Source organism: Brachypodium distachyon, chromosome 4 (genome assembly GCF_000005505.3).
Source record: "Brachypodium distachyon strain Bd21 chromosome 4, Brachypodium_distachyon_v3.0, whole genome shotgun sequence".
Lineage (NCBI taxonomy): Eukaryota > Viridiplantae > Streptophyta > Magnoliopsida > Poales > Poaceae > Brachypodium > Brachypodium distachyon.
Genome location: NC_016134.3, coordinates 41,643,943 through 41,660,819, shown reverse-complemented (window position 1 = coordinate 41,660,819; position 16,877 = coordinate 41,643,943). Strand labels below are relative to the sequence as shown.

The following is a 16,877-nucleotide window of genomic DNA, read 5'->3' as shown; positions in this document are numbered from 1 at the left end:
AGTCCAAAGCAAGGAGACCTTATTCCATGCCGCCATCGCCAATCTTGAGCAAAATAAGACACATATCAAAGCTCTATACAAGGAAAACTGTAACTTCCACAGGTAGATCCTGGCCTTTTCACACACACACACCAGCGGAAGAGGGAAAAGCCGGCGATCTATCGGTGAAGGAGGGTGACGGCGAAGATGGAAGTTACAAACTGTACAACTAAGATTACGAACCACACGTTGCTTTGTTTTGGCCACCTTTCGTTGTGATTGCTTCTGAACTGAGTGGTACGACGTTTGCTTTTGCATTTTTAGAGAACACAGAAATAAATACGAATGCACACACAGAACATGTTCATTCGATTATTGTTCTATCCATTCGGTCAGCTCAACAATATTTTTACACCAAAGTCGAAGTTCACTAAAACTATCCCTCATAGTTATTCAGCATCTACTGTGATGGTTAACATGAAACAGCACAGAACAGCAACAAACAAGAAAAGAAAAAACAAAATACATTTTCAAGCCGATCAGCACTCAGCACCCCCTTTGCATTTGTGTGTCGATTTCCCATGGTCCTGATCGAGCACGCCTCAACCGAATATTAATCACAACAGGCGCACAACGCGATTTGAGTTCCGAACAACATAAGACGAAGAAACAAACAGGTGCAGGAGCCCAGAGAAGGGCGCCAATCTTCCTTGTTATTCTTAATCATCCTTCTTCCCTTTTCTGTGGCATCTAACTTGCACCGCCAACGTGGCCGTCGTCGTGGGGCAGTTGATGTCCGCACCGTACAGGGTGTGAATCAATGGCAGTACACATGACTTCTTGCCGAGGCATTCCTGTCCATAGACCAGAGATCAATCACCAACCATAGGCAGGAACAAACAAAATGTGATCCATAATCAGCTACATTATCACAGATGATGCACAATTGCACATGGCCAATGAGAAGTGTTTGTACCTTCGCAACGAACTCTTTCGCATTGGGAGTGTGGCAGGTGCCCGCAGTGAAGTTGCCGCACGCGCCCTCTGGATTGCCGAAACTGGCGAAGACGACCTCCTCAATGGTCTTCTTGTGGGGGCAGGTCAAGATGCCCCTTGAGCTGTGGTCCTCAGCGATGAGCTTGATCTGGCCCCCATCCGCATCCCACGTCTTGACCTGTGCGGGATTGTGCTCCGACATGAGGAAACAGATGTCGTCCCTCCTCACTGTCTGGATGAGGATGCCCTCTGGCTTGCCAATCTCCTCCTCGAATACAACCAAGAGGTTCTTCTTGGATTTCAAGAATGGTCGTGGAATATGGTATCTGAAAGGAAATTTGAATGAGTTTTGGGGGTGCAAATTCGTTGCAGGGCAAGAACAGGAAGTGTTATTCAGCAGTGCTGAACTTACAGTGACTGGGAAGGAAGTCCGGCAATTGTTTTGTATGAGGTCCAGTAGCGACCTACGCCTTCACCATTCACGAAGATCATACCCTTGCTCATAGAGCTCATGTCAAGAACGACAGGATCATCTCCGTCTGGCTCATCAAAGTATCTCTGACATGACATTGAACAGACAGCGACATTGAGAGTTGAAAGCGAAGGTTGAAGGGAAAGAATGTGAGATGTTCCTTTTCATGGTTCAGCTTACCCTGTACCAGGTGACAGCATGTCCATTCTCGGCCGGTTTCCACTTAACAGTGCCCATGCCCTTCTCCGTGTAAATCTCCTTGTCCTCACCGTCCAAATTGATCTGTTTGAAACAAGCACGGAGGTAATCAGCTCTTAGTATATGAGCACAGTATGCTCTGGCGAGCAACAAAAAGTGTATTCTTTCCTCAAATCTTCATTGCAATAGCCTGTACCTTATGGCCCCAACCATTGCCTTGTAAGTCCAAGGTCCCAGTGTTGAGACCCTGTATCATGCAATCCTGTATGCCTCCCTTCACTTCAACGAGTTCACCGCCGCTGTCCTGAAAACAACACCGTGCAAACAGAACTAATACAGATTAATATTCCTTCATAAATTGCATGGATCCACCACCCAACCAGTTAGGCTGAAACGGTCAGATATTACCTTCATTCCCATGGATGATGACAGCAGTGCGAGATGGTTGATACCTATTCTCAGATCAATGGGCTTTTCGAAAAGGAAACCCTTGTCTTTCTTGCTTCCACGCCCACTCCCTGCGTAAATGGTGGTGATGAGACCTCTCTTTGGTAGTTGTTTGTGCTTGCAACTCTAGTATCTTTTTGGATAAAGAAGACTGTTACAGAATTGGTCCAAGTTACCTGCGAAGGCATCATTGACAAACCCCATCATTGCATGTGCACTACTTTTGACCTGAACAACAGGCCGGATGTCACGTCTAAAGGGCAAATCGTCTGCTTCCAAGCGAAAGCTGCATGGCCACCATAAAAAGAGAGTGATATCAGCATTTTGCTGCCTAAGAAAAAAATAAACAAGAAAGGCTCGAAATACTGAGCTGGAATGAAGGTGTGATAAACGAAATAACACCTTGTGGTGTACCACAAGTAGTCGCTTTTGTCCTTGGTCAGGTTATACTGCTCCAGGGGTTCCTTTGTCCTGACACTAGTTACTTTATACCTCGGAATCGGTTCCGAGTACATCTCCCAAACATTGTTCTTGGTCGACTCGTCAGCCGTGTGGAATGACCTTTCACTGTGTTGCACAAACACCTAGCATAGCACATAATACCACAAGTCAGGAAGGCATGTTTATAATCACTGTGTTGCCCTTGCTAATTTGTGGCAGGTGTATGCAGTGTACATACTCTCTTTGTATTGTACACCACATGGTTGCAGTCTGCAAGGATAGAGACAGAGCGGCTCGGTATATAGTACTTCTTCCCCCGGAACATCACAGTTCCATCCTCCCCTGTATTGTTGTTGGAGATGAAAGCCAAGCACAGGTTTTCCTCAGGCAACTCGTAGTTGTGTGCCTGCAGGTGAGGAAACTAATCAGGCCCCGAAAACCTCGACTATTAAGCTATAGAACGCTGTCACACAAAACATCCAAAGTATTTATGTGCCGAAATGATGGAAGCAGTTGTATCCAACCTCATACCCATGACCCAAGAGCTCGAATGACTGTTTCCCCACGAGGAAAGCTTTGTGGTATGACTTAATTAGCTTGTGCAAGTCCCTGAGATGCCCAAATTTGGGCTCCTTGTTCAAACCTGGATAAGTACATGGACCAATAACATGATTGCTAGATGATAATGGAGGCATCCAATGAAAGCTGAAAAACTTACAATATACAATTGAGTCAATCTAACCGTATTCATCAATGGGAGCCTCATCATAATATCCAGTCAACACATATGAAGCACCTGTCCTTCCAAAATTTGTTCCACCATAGTACTGTTCAAAACAAGTTAGCATGCAATTCCATGAGAAATTCTAGTATCCTCTCTGTGAATTATCTTAATGCATATCATTCCAAAAGGTAAATGGACATACATACCATGTAGTAGTTCACCAATGTCCCACCCTTGGCAAAAAATCGTAAAACAGAATACGCAATGTCCTCTGCTGAGCGCACAGCTGCCTGATCGCCGAAAGCTCTGAATCTGTGTATGTCAAGAAACTACTTCCTTTTAATATTAATGCCAATAAATTACTTGATGATAAAGATGAAGTGTCTTTTCTGAACCCAAAAGGCAAATGTTCATATTTTCACAATCAGTTAACAACTTAACAACATGATTGAAGGTTAGGATGATGCCACTATGGCATTATCATTGTAATAGATAACACACAAGAAATATGCAAATGCAGTTAACATGTTTGGATGATCAGTAAATTTATTACATTAGTGGTGCTACCTCTCTTGCCCACTCTTCCTACCAGGCATTCACAACACCATCAATGCTGATACTAACTTTAGCAAACAAGTAGAATGTGGAGTATGAATAACTTGAACTTACTGTGCAGTCCAATTCTCAGTCCAAAGGCGAGGTTTATTTTTGTCACGCAGCGTCCATGTGTCCCCACAGTGCCTTCCATTGCAAGTAGGAATCTAGTGAGCGCAAGGAAAAGGGACGGATTAAAAGATTGGGTCAAAGGAACACAACTCTGGATAAGACATTGCTGTTTATGAGAGATGTTCAAATTTTAGCCTCTTTGGGACACCGGAAATATCACAAAAACAGTTCAACTTTTTTAGGACACAAACCGCATTTCCAGATGGGGCCTTGAATATAAAATACAAGCTAGTCCCTCCGATCCATAATATGTGCCGGGGATTTAGTACAAGGGAGTAGTTTTTATCGTTTAAAAAAAATATACGTGTGCGTTAAGGTGTTCGCCACAAGTTTGGTAAAGAGAGTTACCACTACACCAGGAGCTGTAGTTTGCTTGCACATTATCCATGGGATTCCAATGTTGGTGCTAAGGGCCATTTCAGCGGCCCATTCAAGGTACTTATCACCATCTGTTATATGATCTTTCTTTATATTCCCGTACTCATTTTCGATCTGTGACATGAAGCATGAATTGCAAGCATGTTCATATGTCATAAACCAATGTAGATAAATGACATCATACAGGTAGAGTTTAACTGACCTGGGCTAGAATGATGGGTCCTCCTTGGGAGGCAAACATATCCGCATCCTTTAACTTTTGCACTATGAATCTCACAAACTTCTCCATTTCTTTCTGCACCAGAAAGCCAGCGGCCATCTGTGTGAAACTCTTGGTGCAAATGTATACTGTACCATTGCAAATGTGTCGTTGATTACCTTGTAAGGCTCGTTGTTGGCGCGGAATATTATGTGGGGGATCTCCCTAAGCCAATAAGGCAAGCCACTGGGGTGGGGGACAACATTGGAAACACGAGAAGTAATCATACGAGCTCAGCATATATGAAATTGGCTGATTTTTCCACACTAAATCAAATATATATTTTGCCACATTAACGAACCCGTGATTCCATTCTGCCTGGATGAAGGGGCCGATGCGAATGACCGCGTACATGTCGTTGTCCTGAATCAGCTTGAGGAACTTGATCAGATCGCACCTTCCTTCGAAATTGTACTGCGGCATATGTAAAATGTGAGATGCGGGATTTTATTTTGATGCCGTGCGCGTCGGAGCGGAGCACGAGGAAGAATTGTATACCTTGCCGGGCTCGGGCTCGTGTGCGTTCCAGAAGACGTAGGTCTCGATGGTGTTGAGACCGCCATCCTTGGCCCGGTCGAGGAGCTTGGGCCACATCTCCGGGGGGCTCCTAGGGTAGTGGATGGCGCCGGAGAAGAAGAGGTCCCTCTTGCCATCGATCATGAGGGAGCGCTCGTCGTAGGAGACGACGGTGCCCTTCTTCGTTAGGCTCCACGCCGCCTCCGCCTCGCCCGCGAGGAGCGCGGAGACGGCGGCGGCCAGCAGCAGCACCGCGGTGGCCATGTGGGTGACCAGGGGGAAGGGGACGCACACCGAGCTCGAGGAGGGGAGGGGGAATGATGGGTCGGGGTGGGGGCACTAGCGAGAGGTCGGGGGAGGCGGGCGCCGCTTTGAAGGGCGGGAGGCCGAGGGGCGTTGCGGGGGAGCGGCCGCGCGCCATTGGTGGTGGTGGCGAGTGGACAGGCGCGGAGTTCGCGGCGAGAGCTCGGGAGGGACTCGGGAAAGGACGGCCTTGCGAGAAGGGCGGGAGCCGGGCGCTCCCGTGCTGACGCGTGTCGCACGCGCAGCGCTCCCTCGGGATGCTGGCTTTTCCTGATTTGTTCCCGATCAATTTTCATCTGCTCCCTCCGTTCCGACTTCCGAGTGAAACTTCATCAAATTTAATCAAAGAAAATTAACCAACATGTAGGACATCAATTAGTTTTATAAAAATATCATTATATTTATATTCATAGTACACTAATTTGATATACCGAGTAATAGATTTTTTTATAAACTTGGCTAAATTTGAAAAGGTTTGACTTAGAATAAATAAACCTTTTCTATTTAGAAAGGGAGGCACTCCCTCCCATCTATAAAATGTGTCGCACATTTTGTACTACTAAGTTAGTACGAATTTTGTACTAAGTGGACGACATTTTTTATGAATCGGGAGAGTAGTGTATACAGTGACAGAGACATGAAAAAACTTCATAGGAGGTCAAAATGTAAAATACACAATGGTATACTCCTCTGATCGACGTATGCACCCCCCAATAAGAGCCACGCTCTCAACCATAGACCCCCTAACTAAAGACTACTTGGTCCCTTCATGATCAACGTAAGTCCTCTCGTATGTCGATACAACAGAACGAAGCTTGTCTTTATGAAGTGGGTGGGATATACTTATCATACAATACAGAGCGTCTAACGCAAAAATTACAACACTCTCATTGTTTTCGCTTACTCGCCTTTTCCCCGTAACACACACATGCAGTTTCCTCCCAATTACAACACTCTCATTTATATGTAACTATAAATTGAACTTCTTACCTGTTAATCTACTTTTCACTAACTTTGTTCGAGGTTAGCAATCACCAATATTCGGTATAACAATTAGTTCTGGAGATGCCTATATCACCAGACACCACCTCACTAGTCTCCATTCATGCATAAGTACATGATGTTGCGCCTCTCTAGTGAAAGAAACTTTGAGCTCGATACCCTCATTGCTTGCTGTCCATGAAATGAATGTCACCAATGATAGTCATGGAGGAAGAGGAGGTGGAGGGGGCAAGGGTATTCAACTTAATCACTTTCCAAGGTTAAGTAGCTCAGTTTGAAAATATTCCATCTATTGATTTCACTGGACGTGCATGCATTTATAGGTTCAAAACTGACCATTAATTAGACAAGTATTATGATATCTAATTTATGGATCACGAAACTATATAATCAAATTCTTATTTTAATAATACTTCCTCTGTCTTTTATTAAGTGCCGACATAGTACATGTTTCTAGACGTATTATATAAATAAGTTCATTTTTAGACAAATTTGAATCATTTAATATGAGACAGAGGAAGTATGTTTTTTTTTCTACGTAATCCCTTCGATCCATAAAAAATGGACGAGTAGTACAATGCACTTGATGATTAGAGTTAAATTTTGAAATGCTTGCACAAGGACGAGGAGAGTACGAATTTTCGGCGAACTGTCGCCCACATTCCGAAGCCGCCATGGCGCCATCGCCTGACCGGGCATCTCCACCAACCATCACGAGCACGTGAAGTCGTGGCCGCGCCATCCCCCATCCACCAACCACGGATCCATTCCCACCGTCGAACCTCTCAAACCAACGGCCAAGATCGACCTATCTAGCTGTTCGCGGGTTCCTCTCCTACCTACCCCACTCCGCCCGCCTCAAATCCCCTCTCCGTCAGAGGAGTACTAGGCACAACCACCGCCGAACACCCTCCGCCGCCGCCGTCGTCTCCTTTTCGCAGCGACAGCAACCACATGGCGGCCGCCGCCTCCTCGCTCCTCGCTGCTGCCTCCGCCTCCACCTCCCGCGCGGCTATCTCCACTCGCCGCCCCCGCGCAGCTCCGGCCGCGGCCTCCACCCCCTCCTCGTCTCGCTCCTCCTGCCCTCCGCTCCGCGCTTCATCCGCTAGGTCCCGTCGGGGCCGATTCTTCATCGCTGCGGCTGCTCCCACGATGCAGCCGCCGGCGGTGTCCCGGGTCTCCGCGGTGGTCGACGTCGACCTCGGCGACCGGAGCTACCCGATCTACATCGGCCCCGGCCTCCTCGACGAGCCCGACCTGCTGCAGAGGTATTCAGAATTATCATGATTTTGCTCGATTGGTCATCGGCGACCTAGTCCATGTGGTCATTTGGTGATCCTGGCGTGTAATCCGCGCAGGCATGTGATCGGGAAGAGGGTTCTGGTGGTGACCAACACCACCGTCGCGCCACTCTACTTGGAGAAAGTGACCTGGGCACTCACGCACGACAATCCGAATGTGTCAGTGGAGAGCGTGATCCTACCTGATGGCGAGAAGTACAAGGACATGGTGCGTGTGGGTGTGGGATTCAGCGCTCTGCTTGTGTTTCAGTTCTTCTGGATGTAATTAACTTGTTGCGATGTGCAGGACACGCTGATGAAGGTTTTTGACAAGGCGGTGGAGTCCCGGCTGGACCGCAGATGCACATTTGTTGCGTTAGGGGGTGGTGTCATTGGGGACATGTGTGGGTTTGCGGCTGCTGCATTCCTCCGTGGTGTCAATTTCATACAGATACCCACGACTCTGATGTCCCAGGTATTAAGCTCGATTAGAATTTAATAGAGTTTAAGGACATCTGATTTGATGCTAATGTGGGTTTGGGATGAATTGCTTTAGGTGGATTCGTCTGTTGGAGGAAAAACAGGGATTAACCATCCATTGGGAAAGAACTTAATCGGGGCATTCTACCAGCCACAGTGCGTACTGATAGACACAGAAACACTGAATACACTGCCTGACAGGGAGCTGGCTTCAGGCATTGGTGAGGTGGTGAAGTATGGGCTCATAAGAGATGCACCTTTCTTTGAGTGGCAAGAGAAGAATATGGCAGCATTGTTAGCAAGGTGCTAAGCAGGTTCTAAGTTGATATTAGCATGCTCTGCCACGAAATGTTACTCTGATTTAATAAAATATAGCAAGAGAAAGCATGCCATTAGATCTATGGTAGCTGTTGGAAGCTAGTTATTACTCCCTCCATTTGGGTTTATAAGGCTCCTATTGAAATTCGTGCCACACTTTGACCAACAATTATTCAAAAATATTTGGTATATGTCTATAAAAGTTATACCATTAGAAAGGGTTTTTCAATACGAATCCAACAATATATCTTTGTGCCGCAATAATCTCATATTACCAATGCATTTTTTGGTCAAAGTTTGGCATAAAATTCCGTGTGGGCCTTATAAACCCAAACCAAGGGAGTACTAGGGTTTAAGAGTTATGGATTCACTTTGTAAAGAAGAGAGAGTTATGATTCTAATTACCTGTGCAGTATACCTTCTTTTGGACTTCTAGCCCATACACGTATACCTAGTCAAGTTTACTCACTCCTTTCCAGTTTGAAATATCCGGAGCTCTATATGTTCTCAACTCTATTTTTTTATTGTTTTATTAGAACCTTAGGCCGTAGCTAGCAGTACTTCTGTTTAACTTATTACGGTAGCGATCTGCTGTATGGCCACGGTCCGTGGATGCCCATTTTTTAACTTTACTCAACAGTTAAGCTATTAATAGGAATCTTGGTGACCCCTTCACTGGAATAAAACTTCTTAATGTCCTGGTTGTTTGAAGCATGGCCTTTTGGTATATTTGCCAAAATGCTTAATTGTTGAGTAAAGTTATGATATAAATAACATGGTCTTATTCAACTCTCGGGGAAATTTTAAATTTCTTAATAGCTATCAATCCATTATATGAATTGTTATGTTGCTTAGTTTGAGAGAACAGAGTAACAAAATGTACTATGTATCCCAGCTAATTTATAATGTTACTGATGTACATGTCATTCATAGCTGCGTGATTTTGTCATGTTTCTGTAAATAGCAGCACTGCAGCGCAACTCTTGACCTTTCTTTGTTGAAATAAATATAATAGCTTTCTCCCTCTTCTCATTAATTATGTATTTTGTCATGTTTCTGTTACGTCTTGATTCGGATTTCCTGTTTGTAGAGAACCAAGTGCCCTGACCTATGCTATAAAGAGATCGTGTGAAAACAAAGCTGAAGTGGTTGCCCAGGATGAGAAGGAAAGTGGTCTCCGAGCAACACTAAACCTGGGTCATACATTTGGTCATGTATGTGTTACCTTTGATCATTGTTGGTTTTTATGTTGAACTAATTAATCTATTATAATGCTATTATCATGTGCAAACATAAATATACTCGGATGACTTGCTAAACATGCAGTAAGTGTATTTTTGTTGCTGCTTCATTGAAGCATTTGGTGGGGACTACTCCTGTACTTATTTTTTTGTCGCATGTTAAAAATTGAAAAGAAAACAACAAAGAGTCGTGTCTATTTGCTTAAGTCATTCAATGTGATCTGTAAGTATTTCCTTTGTTGGGTGCTTGATGGGGGTAGCAACAAAATTCTATTTAGAAAATATTCAATAGGCCTTTGGCGGTTTACATCTGAAACAAAGTTGTGTTACTGAAGATATTTTTCTTGATGCTTGTTTAACACACTTTCTCCTTGGTCTATATGCTACTCCCTCCGTCCCATAATTCTTGTCTCAAATTTGCCCCAAAATGGATGTATCTATTTTTAAAAAGGTGTCTAGATACATGTAATATTTCGACAAGAATTATGGGACGGAGGGCGTACATCTGTTCTGCAAACACAATTCGAATTTCTTTAGTACCTTAAATCCTGAATTCATTTTTCATGATGCTTTTCCGTGTTTCTCATTTGTGCCTCCACATACATGCAACTATAAGACAAAATTGAGAAATCTTGACACCCAGGCTGGAATTTGTTTGTTGCTACAGATTTAGAATCACTCTAAGATTGCATGAATTTTGATATACAATTTGGGCACCGTTGTACCAGAAACTAAACAACCTTAATTCACTAGCTTTTATGGGAATTTGGTAGCAACCTTCTGTTTTGTGGAGCATCCCTGTTACCCACTGATCGTTTCATTTTAATTGCTAGGCTATAGAAACAGGGCTTGGCTATGGAGAGTGGCTCCACGGGGAGGCTGTTGCAGCTGGAACAGTAAGATCACATGAATATTTTGGTATAACCACTTAATCATGATTTTTTATCTCGTTTTCTTACCATCTTCTTCTGTTTCCGGGATGCCACTTCCATAGGTTATGGCAGCCGACATGTCTTACCGGCTGGGCTGGATAGATGAGCCCCTCAAAAGACGGATATTTGACATACTAGAGCAAGCCAAGCTTCCTGTTGCACCACCAAAGGGCATGACAGTGGAGAAGTTCAAAAAGATTATGGCTGTAAGTATCTTAATAATGGCAGAAGTTCAAACTGTTGTCTTCTTTTTATTTATTATTTTGCATGCATCGCTCTAGCAGACATATACGTCTTGACATCTTAAGTTGTCGCTTTAGTATCGAAGAGCATTCTTACCTCGTACAAAAAAAACTCGTACAAAAAAAAGAGCAGTCTTACCTGATTTTCGCAATGACACATATCAGGTCGACAAGAAGGTTGCTGATGGTTTGCTGAGGCTCATCCTTCTGAAAGGACCTCTGGGAGGCTGTGTTTTTACTGGCGATTATGACAGAAAAGCCCTTGATGAAACCCTCCGTGCATTCTGCGATAACTGATCCTTCTCAGTTGGATCTTCAGCACTTTTGTATACTAAATAGGCTGTAATATCATATCTTATCAGAAACAGTGTGCATTGTATGATATCCTTGTTGTTATTCTTTTTGTCGAAAATAACGGAATCTGGTTAGGGGCTTGTAGGGCATCTCCGTAGCTGATCAATTTTGATCAGTTGTTTTGAATAACGGAGTTTGTTTCTAGTATATCGCCGTTAGCGATTCCTGACGGCTTTACTTCTATTGTAATAAAGCTTATAAGATATTATAAAGATAGTGTTGTTGCATGACAAAGTGTACAATATGTGTGTCCTAGCTGTTCAATAACAAGTGTATATATACTGTTTCTTTTACCACACACTGATCTGTCGCTGGCTTGCTGCATGCTATCGAAATTCAGAAATCGTGTGATGATTGTGTCGATCTTGAGGAGCATAACAAGTGTACAGTTCAGTCCCTTTACTTGTCCGACAGTTCTTCATTTTTATCTTGGACTGGGCTGTATTGTGTTGCTTGTTGCAAGCCTCAAGTGTTCAGACTTGAAAAGCCTTGCTGACTCTATGAAGCCCAGCATGGCACAGCTAGCAGTGCAGCTACCTGAGCTCGATGATGAAATGCAGGGGAACTTCTGTGTTTCGAACACAAACAACAAGGAACCGAATGATCTTGACATAACTTTAGCGAGCATGAAACTTTACGAGCGCCAGGTGGGGGTGGAGTGCAACTTTCGAGATCGGATGTTGATTGCAGACTTTATCTCTCAGCGTTCATAAAGACGACATCTACGTGACATCCACCACGCGGTAAACGTGGTAAGCTATCTTCAAAATCTCATTATCAAAAAGACGACAATCTACATCGTCCCCATTGCGTGCCATACCGGTAGCCGATGCGAACTGTTCAATCCGTCCCAAGCAGCATGGCCGGATTCTATCTTGTACAGGACATCGTTGCCGGCGATCTGCTTGGCACAGTTTAAGTAACGGGATCTCTCCAGCTCAAGAGAAAAAAAAGCGCAGTACGAGGCACAACGTACCACTGCCGAACATCCTCCGCCGCCGCCGCCCTCTCCGTTTCGTTGCCCATGGCGGCGACCGCCTCTTCCTTCCTCGCCGCTGCCTCCGCCTCCTGCGTGGCTATCTCCACCCCCTCGCCGTCTCGCTCCTCCTGCCCTCATCTGCTCCGCGCTAATTCCCCCGCGACGTCCCTCCGGAGCCGTCTCGTCTCTGCCGCTGCTCCCGCGATGCAGCCGCCGGTGGAGTCCCGCGTCTCCACGGTGGTCGACGTCGATCTCGGCGACCGGAGCTACCCGATCTACATCGGCCCCGGCCTCCTGGACGAGCCCGACCTGCTGCAGAGGTACTCAGGATCATCATGATCTTTGATTTTGCTCCATTGGTGACTCCGCGCGTGTTGGTCATTTCGTGATCCTAGTGTTTTAATCCGCCCAGGCATGTGATCGGGAAGAGGCTTCTGGTGGTTACCAACACCACCGTCGCGCCGCTCTACCTGGAGAAAGTGACCTGGGCACTCACGCACGACAACCCGAATGTTTCAGTGGAGAGCGTGATCCTGCCTGACGGAGAGAAGTACAAGGTCATGGTGCGTGCGGGATCCAGCCTTCTGCTCGTGCTTCAGTTCATTTGGATGTAATTAGTGTAACTTGTTGTAATAATCAATGTGCAGGACACGCTGATGAAGGTTTTTCACAAGGCGGTGGAGGCTCGGCTGGACCGCAGGTGCACGTTTGTCGCGCTAGGGGGTGGTGTCATCGGGGACATGTGTGGGCTTGCGGCTTCTGCGTTCCTCCGTGGCGTCAATTTCATACAGATACCAACGTCTCTGATGGCCCAGGTACGTATACACTAAGCTCGATTAAGATTAATAGAGTTCTGAGGACATCTGATTTGGTTTCTAATGTGGGTCGTTGTATGAATTGCTTTTAGATGGATTCGTCTGTTGGAGGGAAGACGGCCATTAACCATCCACTGGGAAAGAACTTAATCGGGACATTCTACCAGCCACAGTGCGTACTGATAGACACAGAAACACTGAATACATTGCCTGACAGGGAGCTGGTTTCAGGCATAGGTGAGGTGGTGAAGTTAGCGCTCGTAAGAGATGCACCTTTCTTTGAGTGGCAAGAGAAGAATATGACAGCATTGTTAGCGAGGTACTACTCAGCAGGTTCTAAAGTTGATATTATTAGCATGCTCTGCCACAAAACGTTACTCAGATTTAAGAAAAATATAGCAAGAGAAAGTGCGGCATTAGACCTACTAGCAAGAAGCCCGTGCTTTGCTACGGACCTACAAATAATATATGTTTAGATGCGTTGATCAATTGCTAGTTATATTTCAAAAACATGCGCGATGAGCACAAAGCTAGGTGCTTAGGTGTGGTCCAGACAGTCGTGTCGTGGGAATACCAACACGTCCCCCCTGCTGGCTTCCTCCCTACTAACTTTCTCTCAGGCGACCACCATGTGCTCTGTGACTCTCCTCTCTCGTTGGATGTTTTCATCTCCAATGTATCCAGCGGACTGTTTTCAATGACAAGAATTTATTATCGGATGGAGTATATGACAACACATATGTCTTCCTCGCTCTCCACATATATTGGGTTTTACCCCTGATTTTTTCCACCACCTCGCCACACTGAGTTGCTTTGCGGTCTCACAAATCATGCTGCCTTTTGAAATCGATGGATGGAGATGCACCAAACACCTAATCTTAACGTGGAACTATGAAAAATTTAGCTTCCACACTCGACAAACAAGAGGTCGACCATTCCTAACAACACTTTGCTGCATTATTGGTATGTGTCATGCATGACTGCTAGAACAAATTTGAAATTTGTATAACGGTTTTTGCTCTGCATGGTGTTATTGACGGAGCAAGGTAATAATATCCTCCAAAAGACATGGCAGACAACACACAAAAAGGATAAAAAATACAAGCATTGTGCGAAGAAATATTACATTATTTATTTTTGAAATCAGACGTGAAAATTGCTCCATAGATTGAAAATTATGTATATTTTTTCGGAAAAGAGGCTTTAAAATTATGTAAATAGCACGTGTATAATGTATAATATATCTCACGAAAATAAATATCACAACTAATCACATCTTTTTTTTTTCTTACAGCATGTTAAATATCCAGCATCGCCTGACTTTTATGACCTCCGACGTGTGTCAATATAGACTTTTGAGTGACACTCTCTAGCAGCTCACTTGTGCGAAACTGAAAGATAACAAGAAACAATGTTTTTTAGCGAAAAGAAACAGTTAATCAGAAGTTTTTTTGTTTGAGAAACAGTTCATCAGAAGTAAGAACATAATTTTTCGGGCCCGCCCTACCATAATGGTATTGTGATTTTGCCTCTTGGGCCTGGGAATCGCTCTATGCCTCTATGGGCCTGGGAGGCTGGCAGTCATTGTGCTTGCGCTCGGCCTGGGGAGTGGGGACTGGTTCGATCGCCCCGTCCAGAAACCAGAAGAGGCTCGTTCCTCGTTCGCTCCGCTCTCATGGAGCCTGGCGGCGGCGCTAGTCGCTAGGGATTAGGGAAGTAGGGAGCCAGCGAGACTGGGAGAACCGGAGAGGGAGTCAGGGAGGACAAGGAGTCCGGAGGACTAGAGCCTGGAGGAGCCGAGGAGGGACAGCGGGAGCCGGGGGGTCAGTGACTCCACGACTGGCCGGGCGCGGCTGCGTGCCTGCCTCGCTGGGCGCTGGCCACTTCATTGCCTTGGGACTTGGCTGTTTCTGTTCTTTCGGACCTTCGGTGATGGACAGAAGGAAGAAGGGGAATGGCACAATACCACAATTTGTTAAGATCATACGAATTATAAATACGTCTTGATTTGGATTTCCTGTTTGTAGAGAACCAAGTGCCCTGACCTACGCAATAAAGAGATCATGTGAAAACAAAGCTGAAGTGGTTGCGCAGGATGAGAAGGAAAATGGTCTTCGAGCAACACTAAACCTGGGTCATACATTTGGTCATGTACGTGTTATCTTTGATCATTGTCGGTTTTTAAGTTGAACCAATCTGTTTTAATGTTATTATGATGTACCGCGTAAATATGCTCGGATGAGTTGCTAAACCTGCAGGAACTGTATTTTTGTTGCTGCTACATTGGAACATATGGTGGGGACTATACTTAATTTGTTTGTCGCGCTGTTGTGTCGGTTTGCTTAAGTCACTCGTGTGATCTGTGAGTATTTTCTTTGTTGGGTGCATGATGTGCTAGCAATAACATTATATTTAGAAAATATTCAATAGGCCTCTAGCGGTTAACATCTGAAACAAAGTCGTGTTACTGAAGATATTTTTCTTGATGCTTTTTTAACACAGTTTCTCCTTGGTCTATATGCTAGTACATCCATTCTGCAAACTGAAATCGAAATTCTTTAGTTTATGACTTCAAATCCTGAATTCATTTTTCAAGATGAACCATCCTTGGAGGTGTTTTTCCGTGTTTCTCATTTGTGCTTCCACATACATGCAAATATGGGCACACAGTAGAGAAGTCTTGAAACCCAGGCCGGAATTTTCTTGTTGCTGCAGATTTAGAATAACTCTAAGATTCCTCGCAGAAAAAGAGAGAATAACTCTAAGATCGTATGAATTCTGATTTACAATTTGGGCAACGTCGTACCAGAAACTAAATAATCTTAACTCACTAGCTTTTGGGGGAATTTGGTAGGGACTTTGTGTTTTGTGAAGCATCCATATGTTGCCCACTTATCGTTTCATTAATTGCCAGGCTATAGAAACAGGGTTTGGCCATGGAGAGTGGCTCCACGGGGAGGCTGTTGCAACTGGAACAGTAAGACCACCTGAATATTTTGGTACCACTTCTTAACCATGATTTTATCTCGTTTCCTTACCATCCTCTTCTGTTTCCGAATGCCACTTCTGTAGGTTATGGCAGCCGACATGTCTTACCGGCTAGGCTGGATACACGAATCCATTAAAAAACGGACAATTGACATACTGGAGCAAGCAAAGCTTCCCGTTGCACTACCAAAGGGCATGACAGTGGAGAAGTTCAAAAACATTATGGCTGTAAGTATCTTAATAATGGCAGAAGAACCTGTGTATTAGTACTAAGATTGCTTTTGTTACCAAACATACGGTTGCCGTTGTGCTATTTCTTATTTCGTATGCATCATTGCATCGCTGTATAACAGACCTATGCGCCTTGACATCTTAGCTTGTTCTCTTTTACTATTGAAGAGCAATCTTGCCTGATTTTTGTATGACACATGCCAGCTCGACAAGAAGATTGCCGATGGTTTGCTGAGGCTCGTCCTTCTGAAAGGACCTCTGGGGGGCTGTGTTTTCACTGGCGATTATGACAGAAAAGCCCTGGATGAAACCCTCCGTGCATTCTGCGATAACTGATCCTTCTCAGTTGGATCTCCCTTCTGTATACTACGGAGTACTAAATAGGCTGTAATTGTGCATTGTAAAATAACGGAATGTGGTTAGGGGGCTTAAAAGCCGGTTATTCAAGATGCGTCTTATCTGTTTCTTTTGCCACACACGCTGATTTGTTGTATGACACGTGTTCAAGATGCGTCTTATCTGTTTCTTTTGCCACACACGCTGATTTGTTGCTGCATGCTATCAGAATTCAGAAAA

The 16,877-nt window shown here is 44.7% G+C and overlaps 3 protein-coding genes across 5 annotated transcripts; 2 read left to right on the top strand and 1 right to left on the bottom strand.

Moving 5' to 3' along the window:
* Nucleotides 1-315: 315 nt before the first annotated feature.
* LOC100841567 (beta-galactosidase 12) lies at nt 316-5,536 on the bottom strand. 3 transcript variants are annotated; one of them, XM_003576729.4, is made up of 18 exons: nt 5,119-5,536; nt 4,922-5,034; nt 4,740-4,806; nt 4,564-4,656; nt 4,332-4,475; nt 3,927-4,018; nt 3,464-3,569; nt 3,276-3,360; nt 3,058-3,176; nt 2,772-2,939; nt 2,495-2,676; nt 2,269-2,378; nt 2,054-2,163; nt 1,842-1,949; nt 1,628-1,729; nt 1,388-1,533; nt 956-1,301; nt 316-833 (listed from the first exon to the last, which is right to left on the bottom strand). In XM_003576729.4, exons 1-18 carry the CDS (start codon nt 5,398-5,400, stop codon nt 699-701), a joined length of 2,508 nt encoding a protein of 835 aa, XP_003576777.1. In that variant the 5' UTR covers nt 5,401-5,536; the 3' UTR covers nt 316-698. The 3 variants fall into 3 exon arrangements, with proteins under 3 accessions (XP_003576777.1, XP_024311071.1, XP_014757381.1); XM_024455303.1 differs by having other exon boundaries at nt 4,564-4,652; nt 4,740-5,034; nt 5,119-5,141; XM_014901895.2 differs by lacking the exon at nt 5,119-5,536 and having other exon boundaries at nt 4,564-4,652; nt 4,922-4,936.
* Nucleotides 5,537-7,304: 1,768 nt separating this feature from the next.
* On the top strand, nt 7,305-11,565 carry LOC100834750 (3-dehydroquinate synthase, chloroplastic). The gene is made up of 8 exons (XM_003578484.4): nt 7,305-7,709; nt 7,800-7,950; nt 8,029-8,196; nt 8,278-8,504; nt 9,610-9,733; nt 10,594-10,656; nt 10,755-10,898; nt 11,100-11,565. Exons 1-8 carry the CDS (start codon nt 7,396-7,398, stop codon nt 11,229-11,231), a joined length of 1,323 nt encoding a protein of 440 aa, XP_003578532.1. The 5' UTR covers nt 7,305-7,395; the 3' UTR covers nt 11,232-11,565.
* A 517-nt stretch (nt 11,566-12,082) lies between these two features.
* LOC100834447 (3-dehydroquinate synthase, chloroplastic) lies at nt 12,083-16,837 on the top strand. Its single transcript, XM_003578483.4, has 8 exons — nt 12,083-12,587; nt 12,680-12,830; nt 12,915-13,082; nt 13,175-13,401; nt 15,110-15,233; nt 15,997-16,059; nt 16,155-16,298; nt 16,506-16,837. The coding sequence occupies exons 1-8, from the start codon at nt 12,313-12,315 to the stop codon at nt 16,635-16,637; spliced, it is 1,284 nt and encodes a 427-aa protein (XP_003578531.1). The 5' UTR covers nt 12,083-12,312; the 3' UTR covers nt 16,638-16,837.
* The last annotated feature ends 40 nt before the right edge of the window (nt 16,838-16,877 follow it).

Coding starts and splice junctions, on each gene's coding strand:
- LOC100834750 (XM_003578484.4), top strand. CDS start 7,396: ATGGCGGCCGCCGCCTCCTCGCTCCTCGCTGCTGCCTCCGCCTCCACC. Junction 7,951..8,028: donor GCGAGAAGTACAAGGACATG/GTGCGTGTGGGT, acceptor TGCGATGTGCAG/GACACGCTGATGAAGGTTTT. Junction 8,197..8,277: donor CCACGACTCTGATGTCCCAG/GTATTAAGCTCG, acceptor GAATTGCTTTAG/GTGGATTCGTCTGTTGGAGG.
- LOC100834447 (XM_003578483.4), top strand. CDS start 12,313: ATGGCGGCGACCGCCTCTTCCTTCCTCGCCGCTGCCTCCGCCTCCTGC. Junction 13,402..15,109: donor ATGACAGCATTGTTAGCGAG/GTACTACTCAGC, acceptor TCCTGTTTGTAG/AGAACCAAGTGCCCTGACCT. Junction 15,234..15,996: donor TGGGTCATACATTTGGTCAT/GTACGTGTTATC, acceptor ATTAATTGCCAG/GCTATAGAAACAGGGTTTGG.
- LOC100841567 (XM_003576729.4), bottom strand. CDS start 5,400: ATGGCCACCGCGGTGCTGCTGCTGGCCGCCGCCGTCTCCGCGCTCCTC. Junction 3,177..3,275: donor GGCTCCCATTGATGAATACG/GTTAGATTGACT, acceptor GTACTTATCCAG/GTTTGAACAAGGAGCCCAAA. Junction 1,534..1,627: donor ATGCTGTCACCTGGTACAGG/GTAAGCTGAACC, acceptor ATGTCATGTCAG/AGATACTTTGATGAGCCAGA.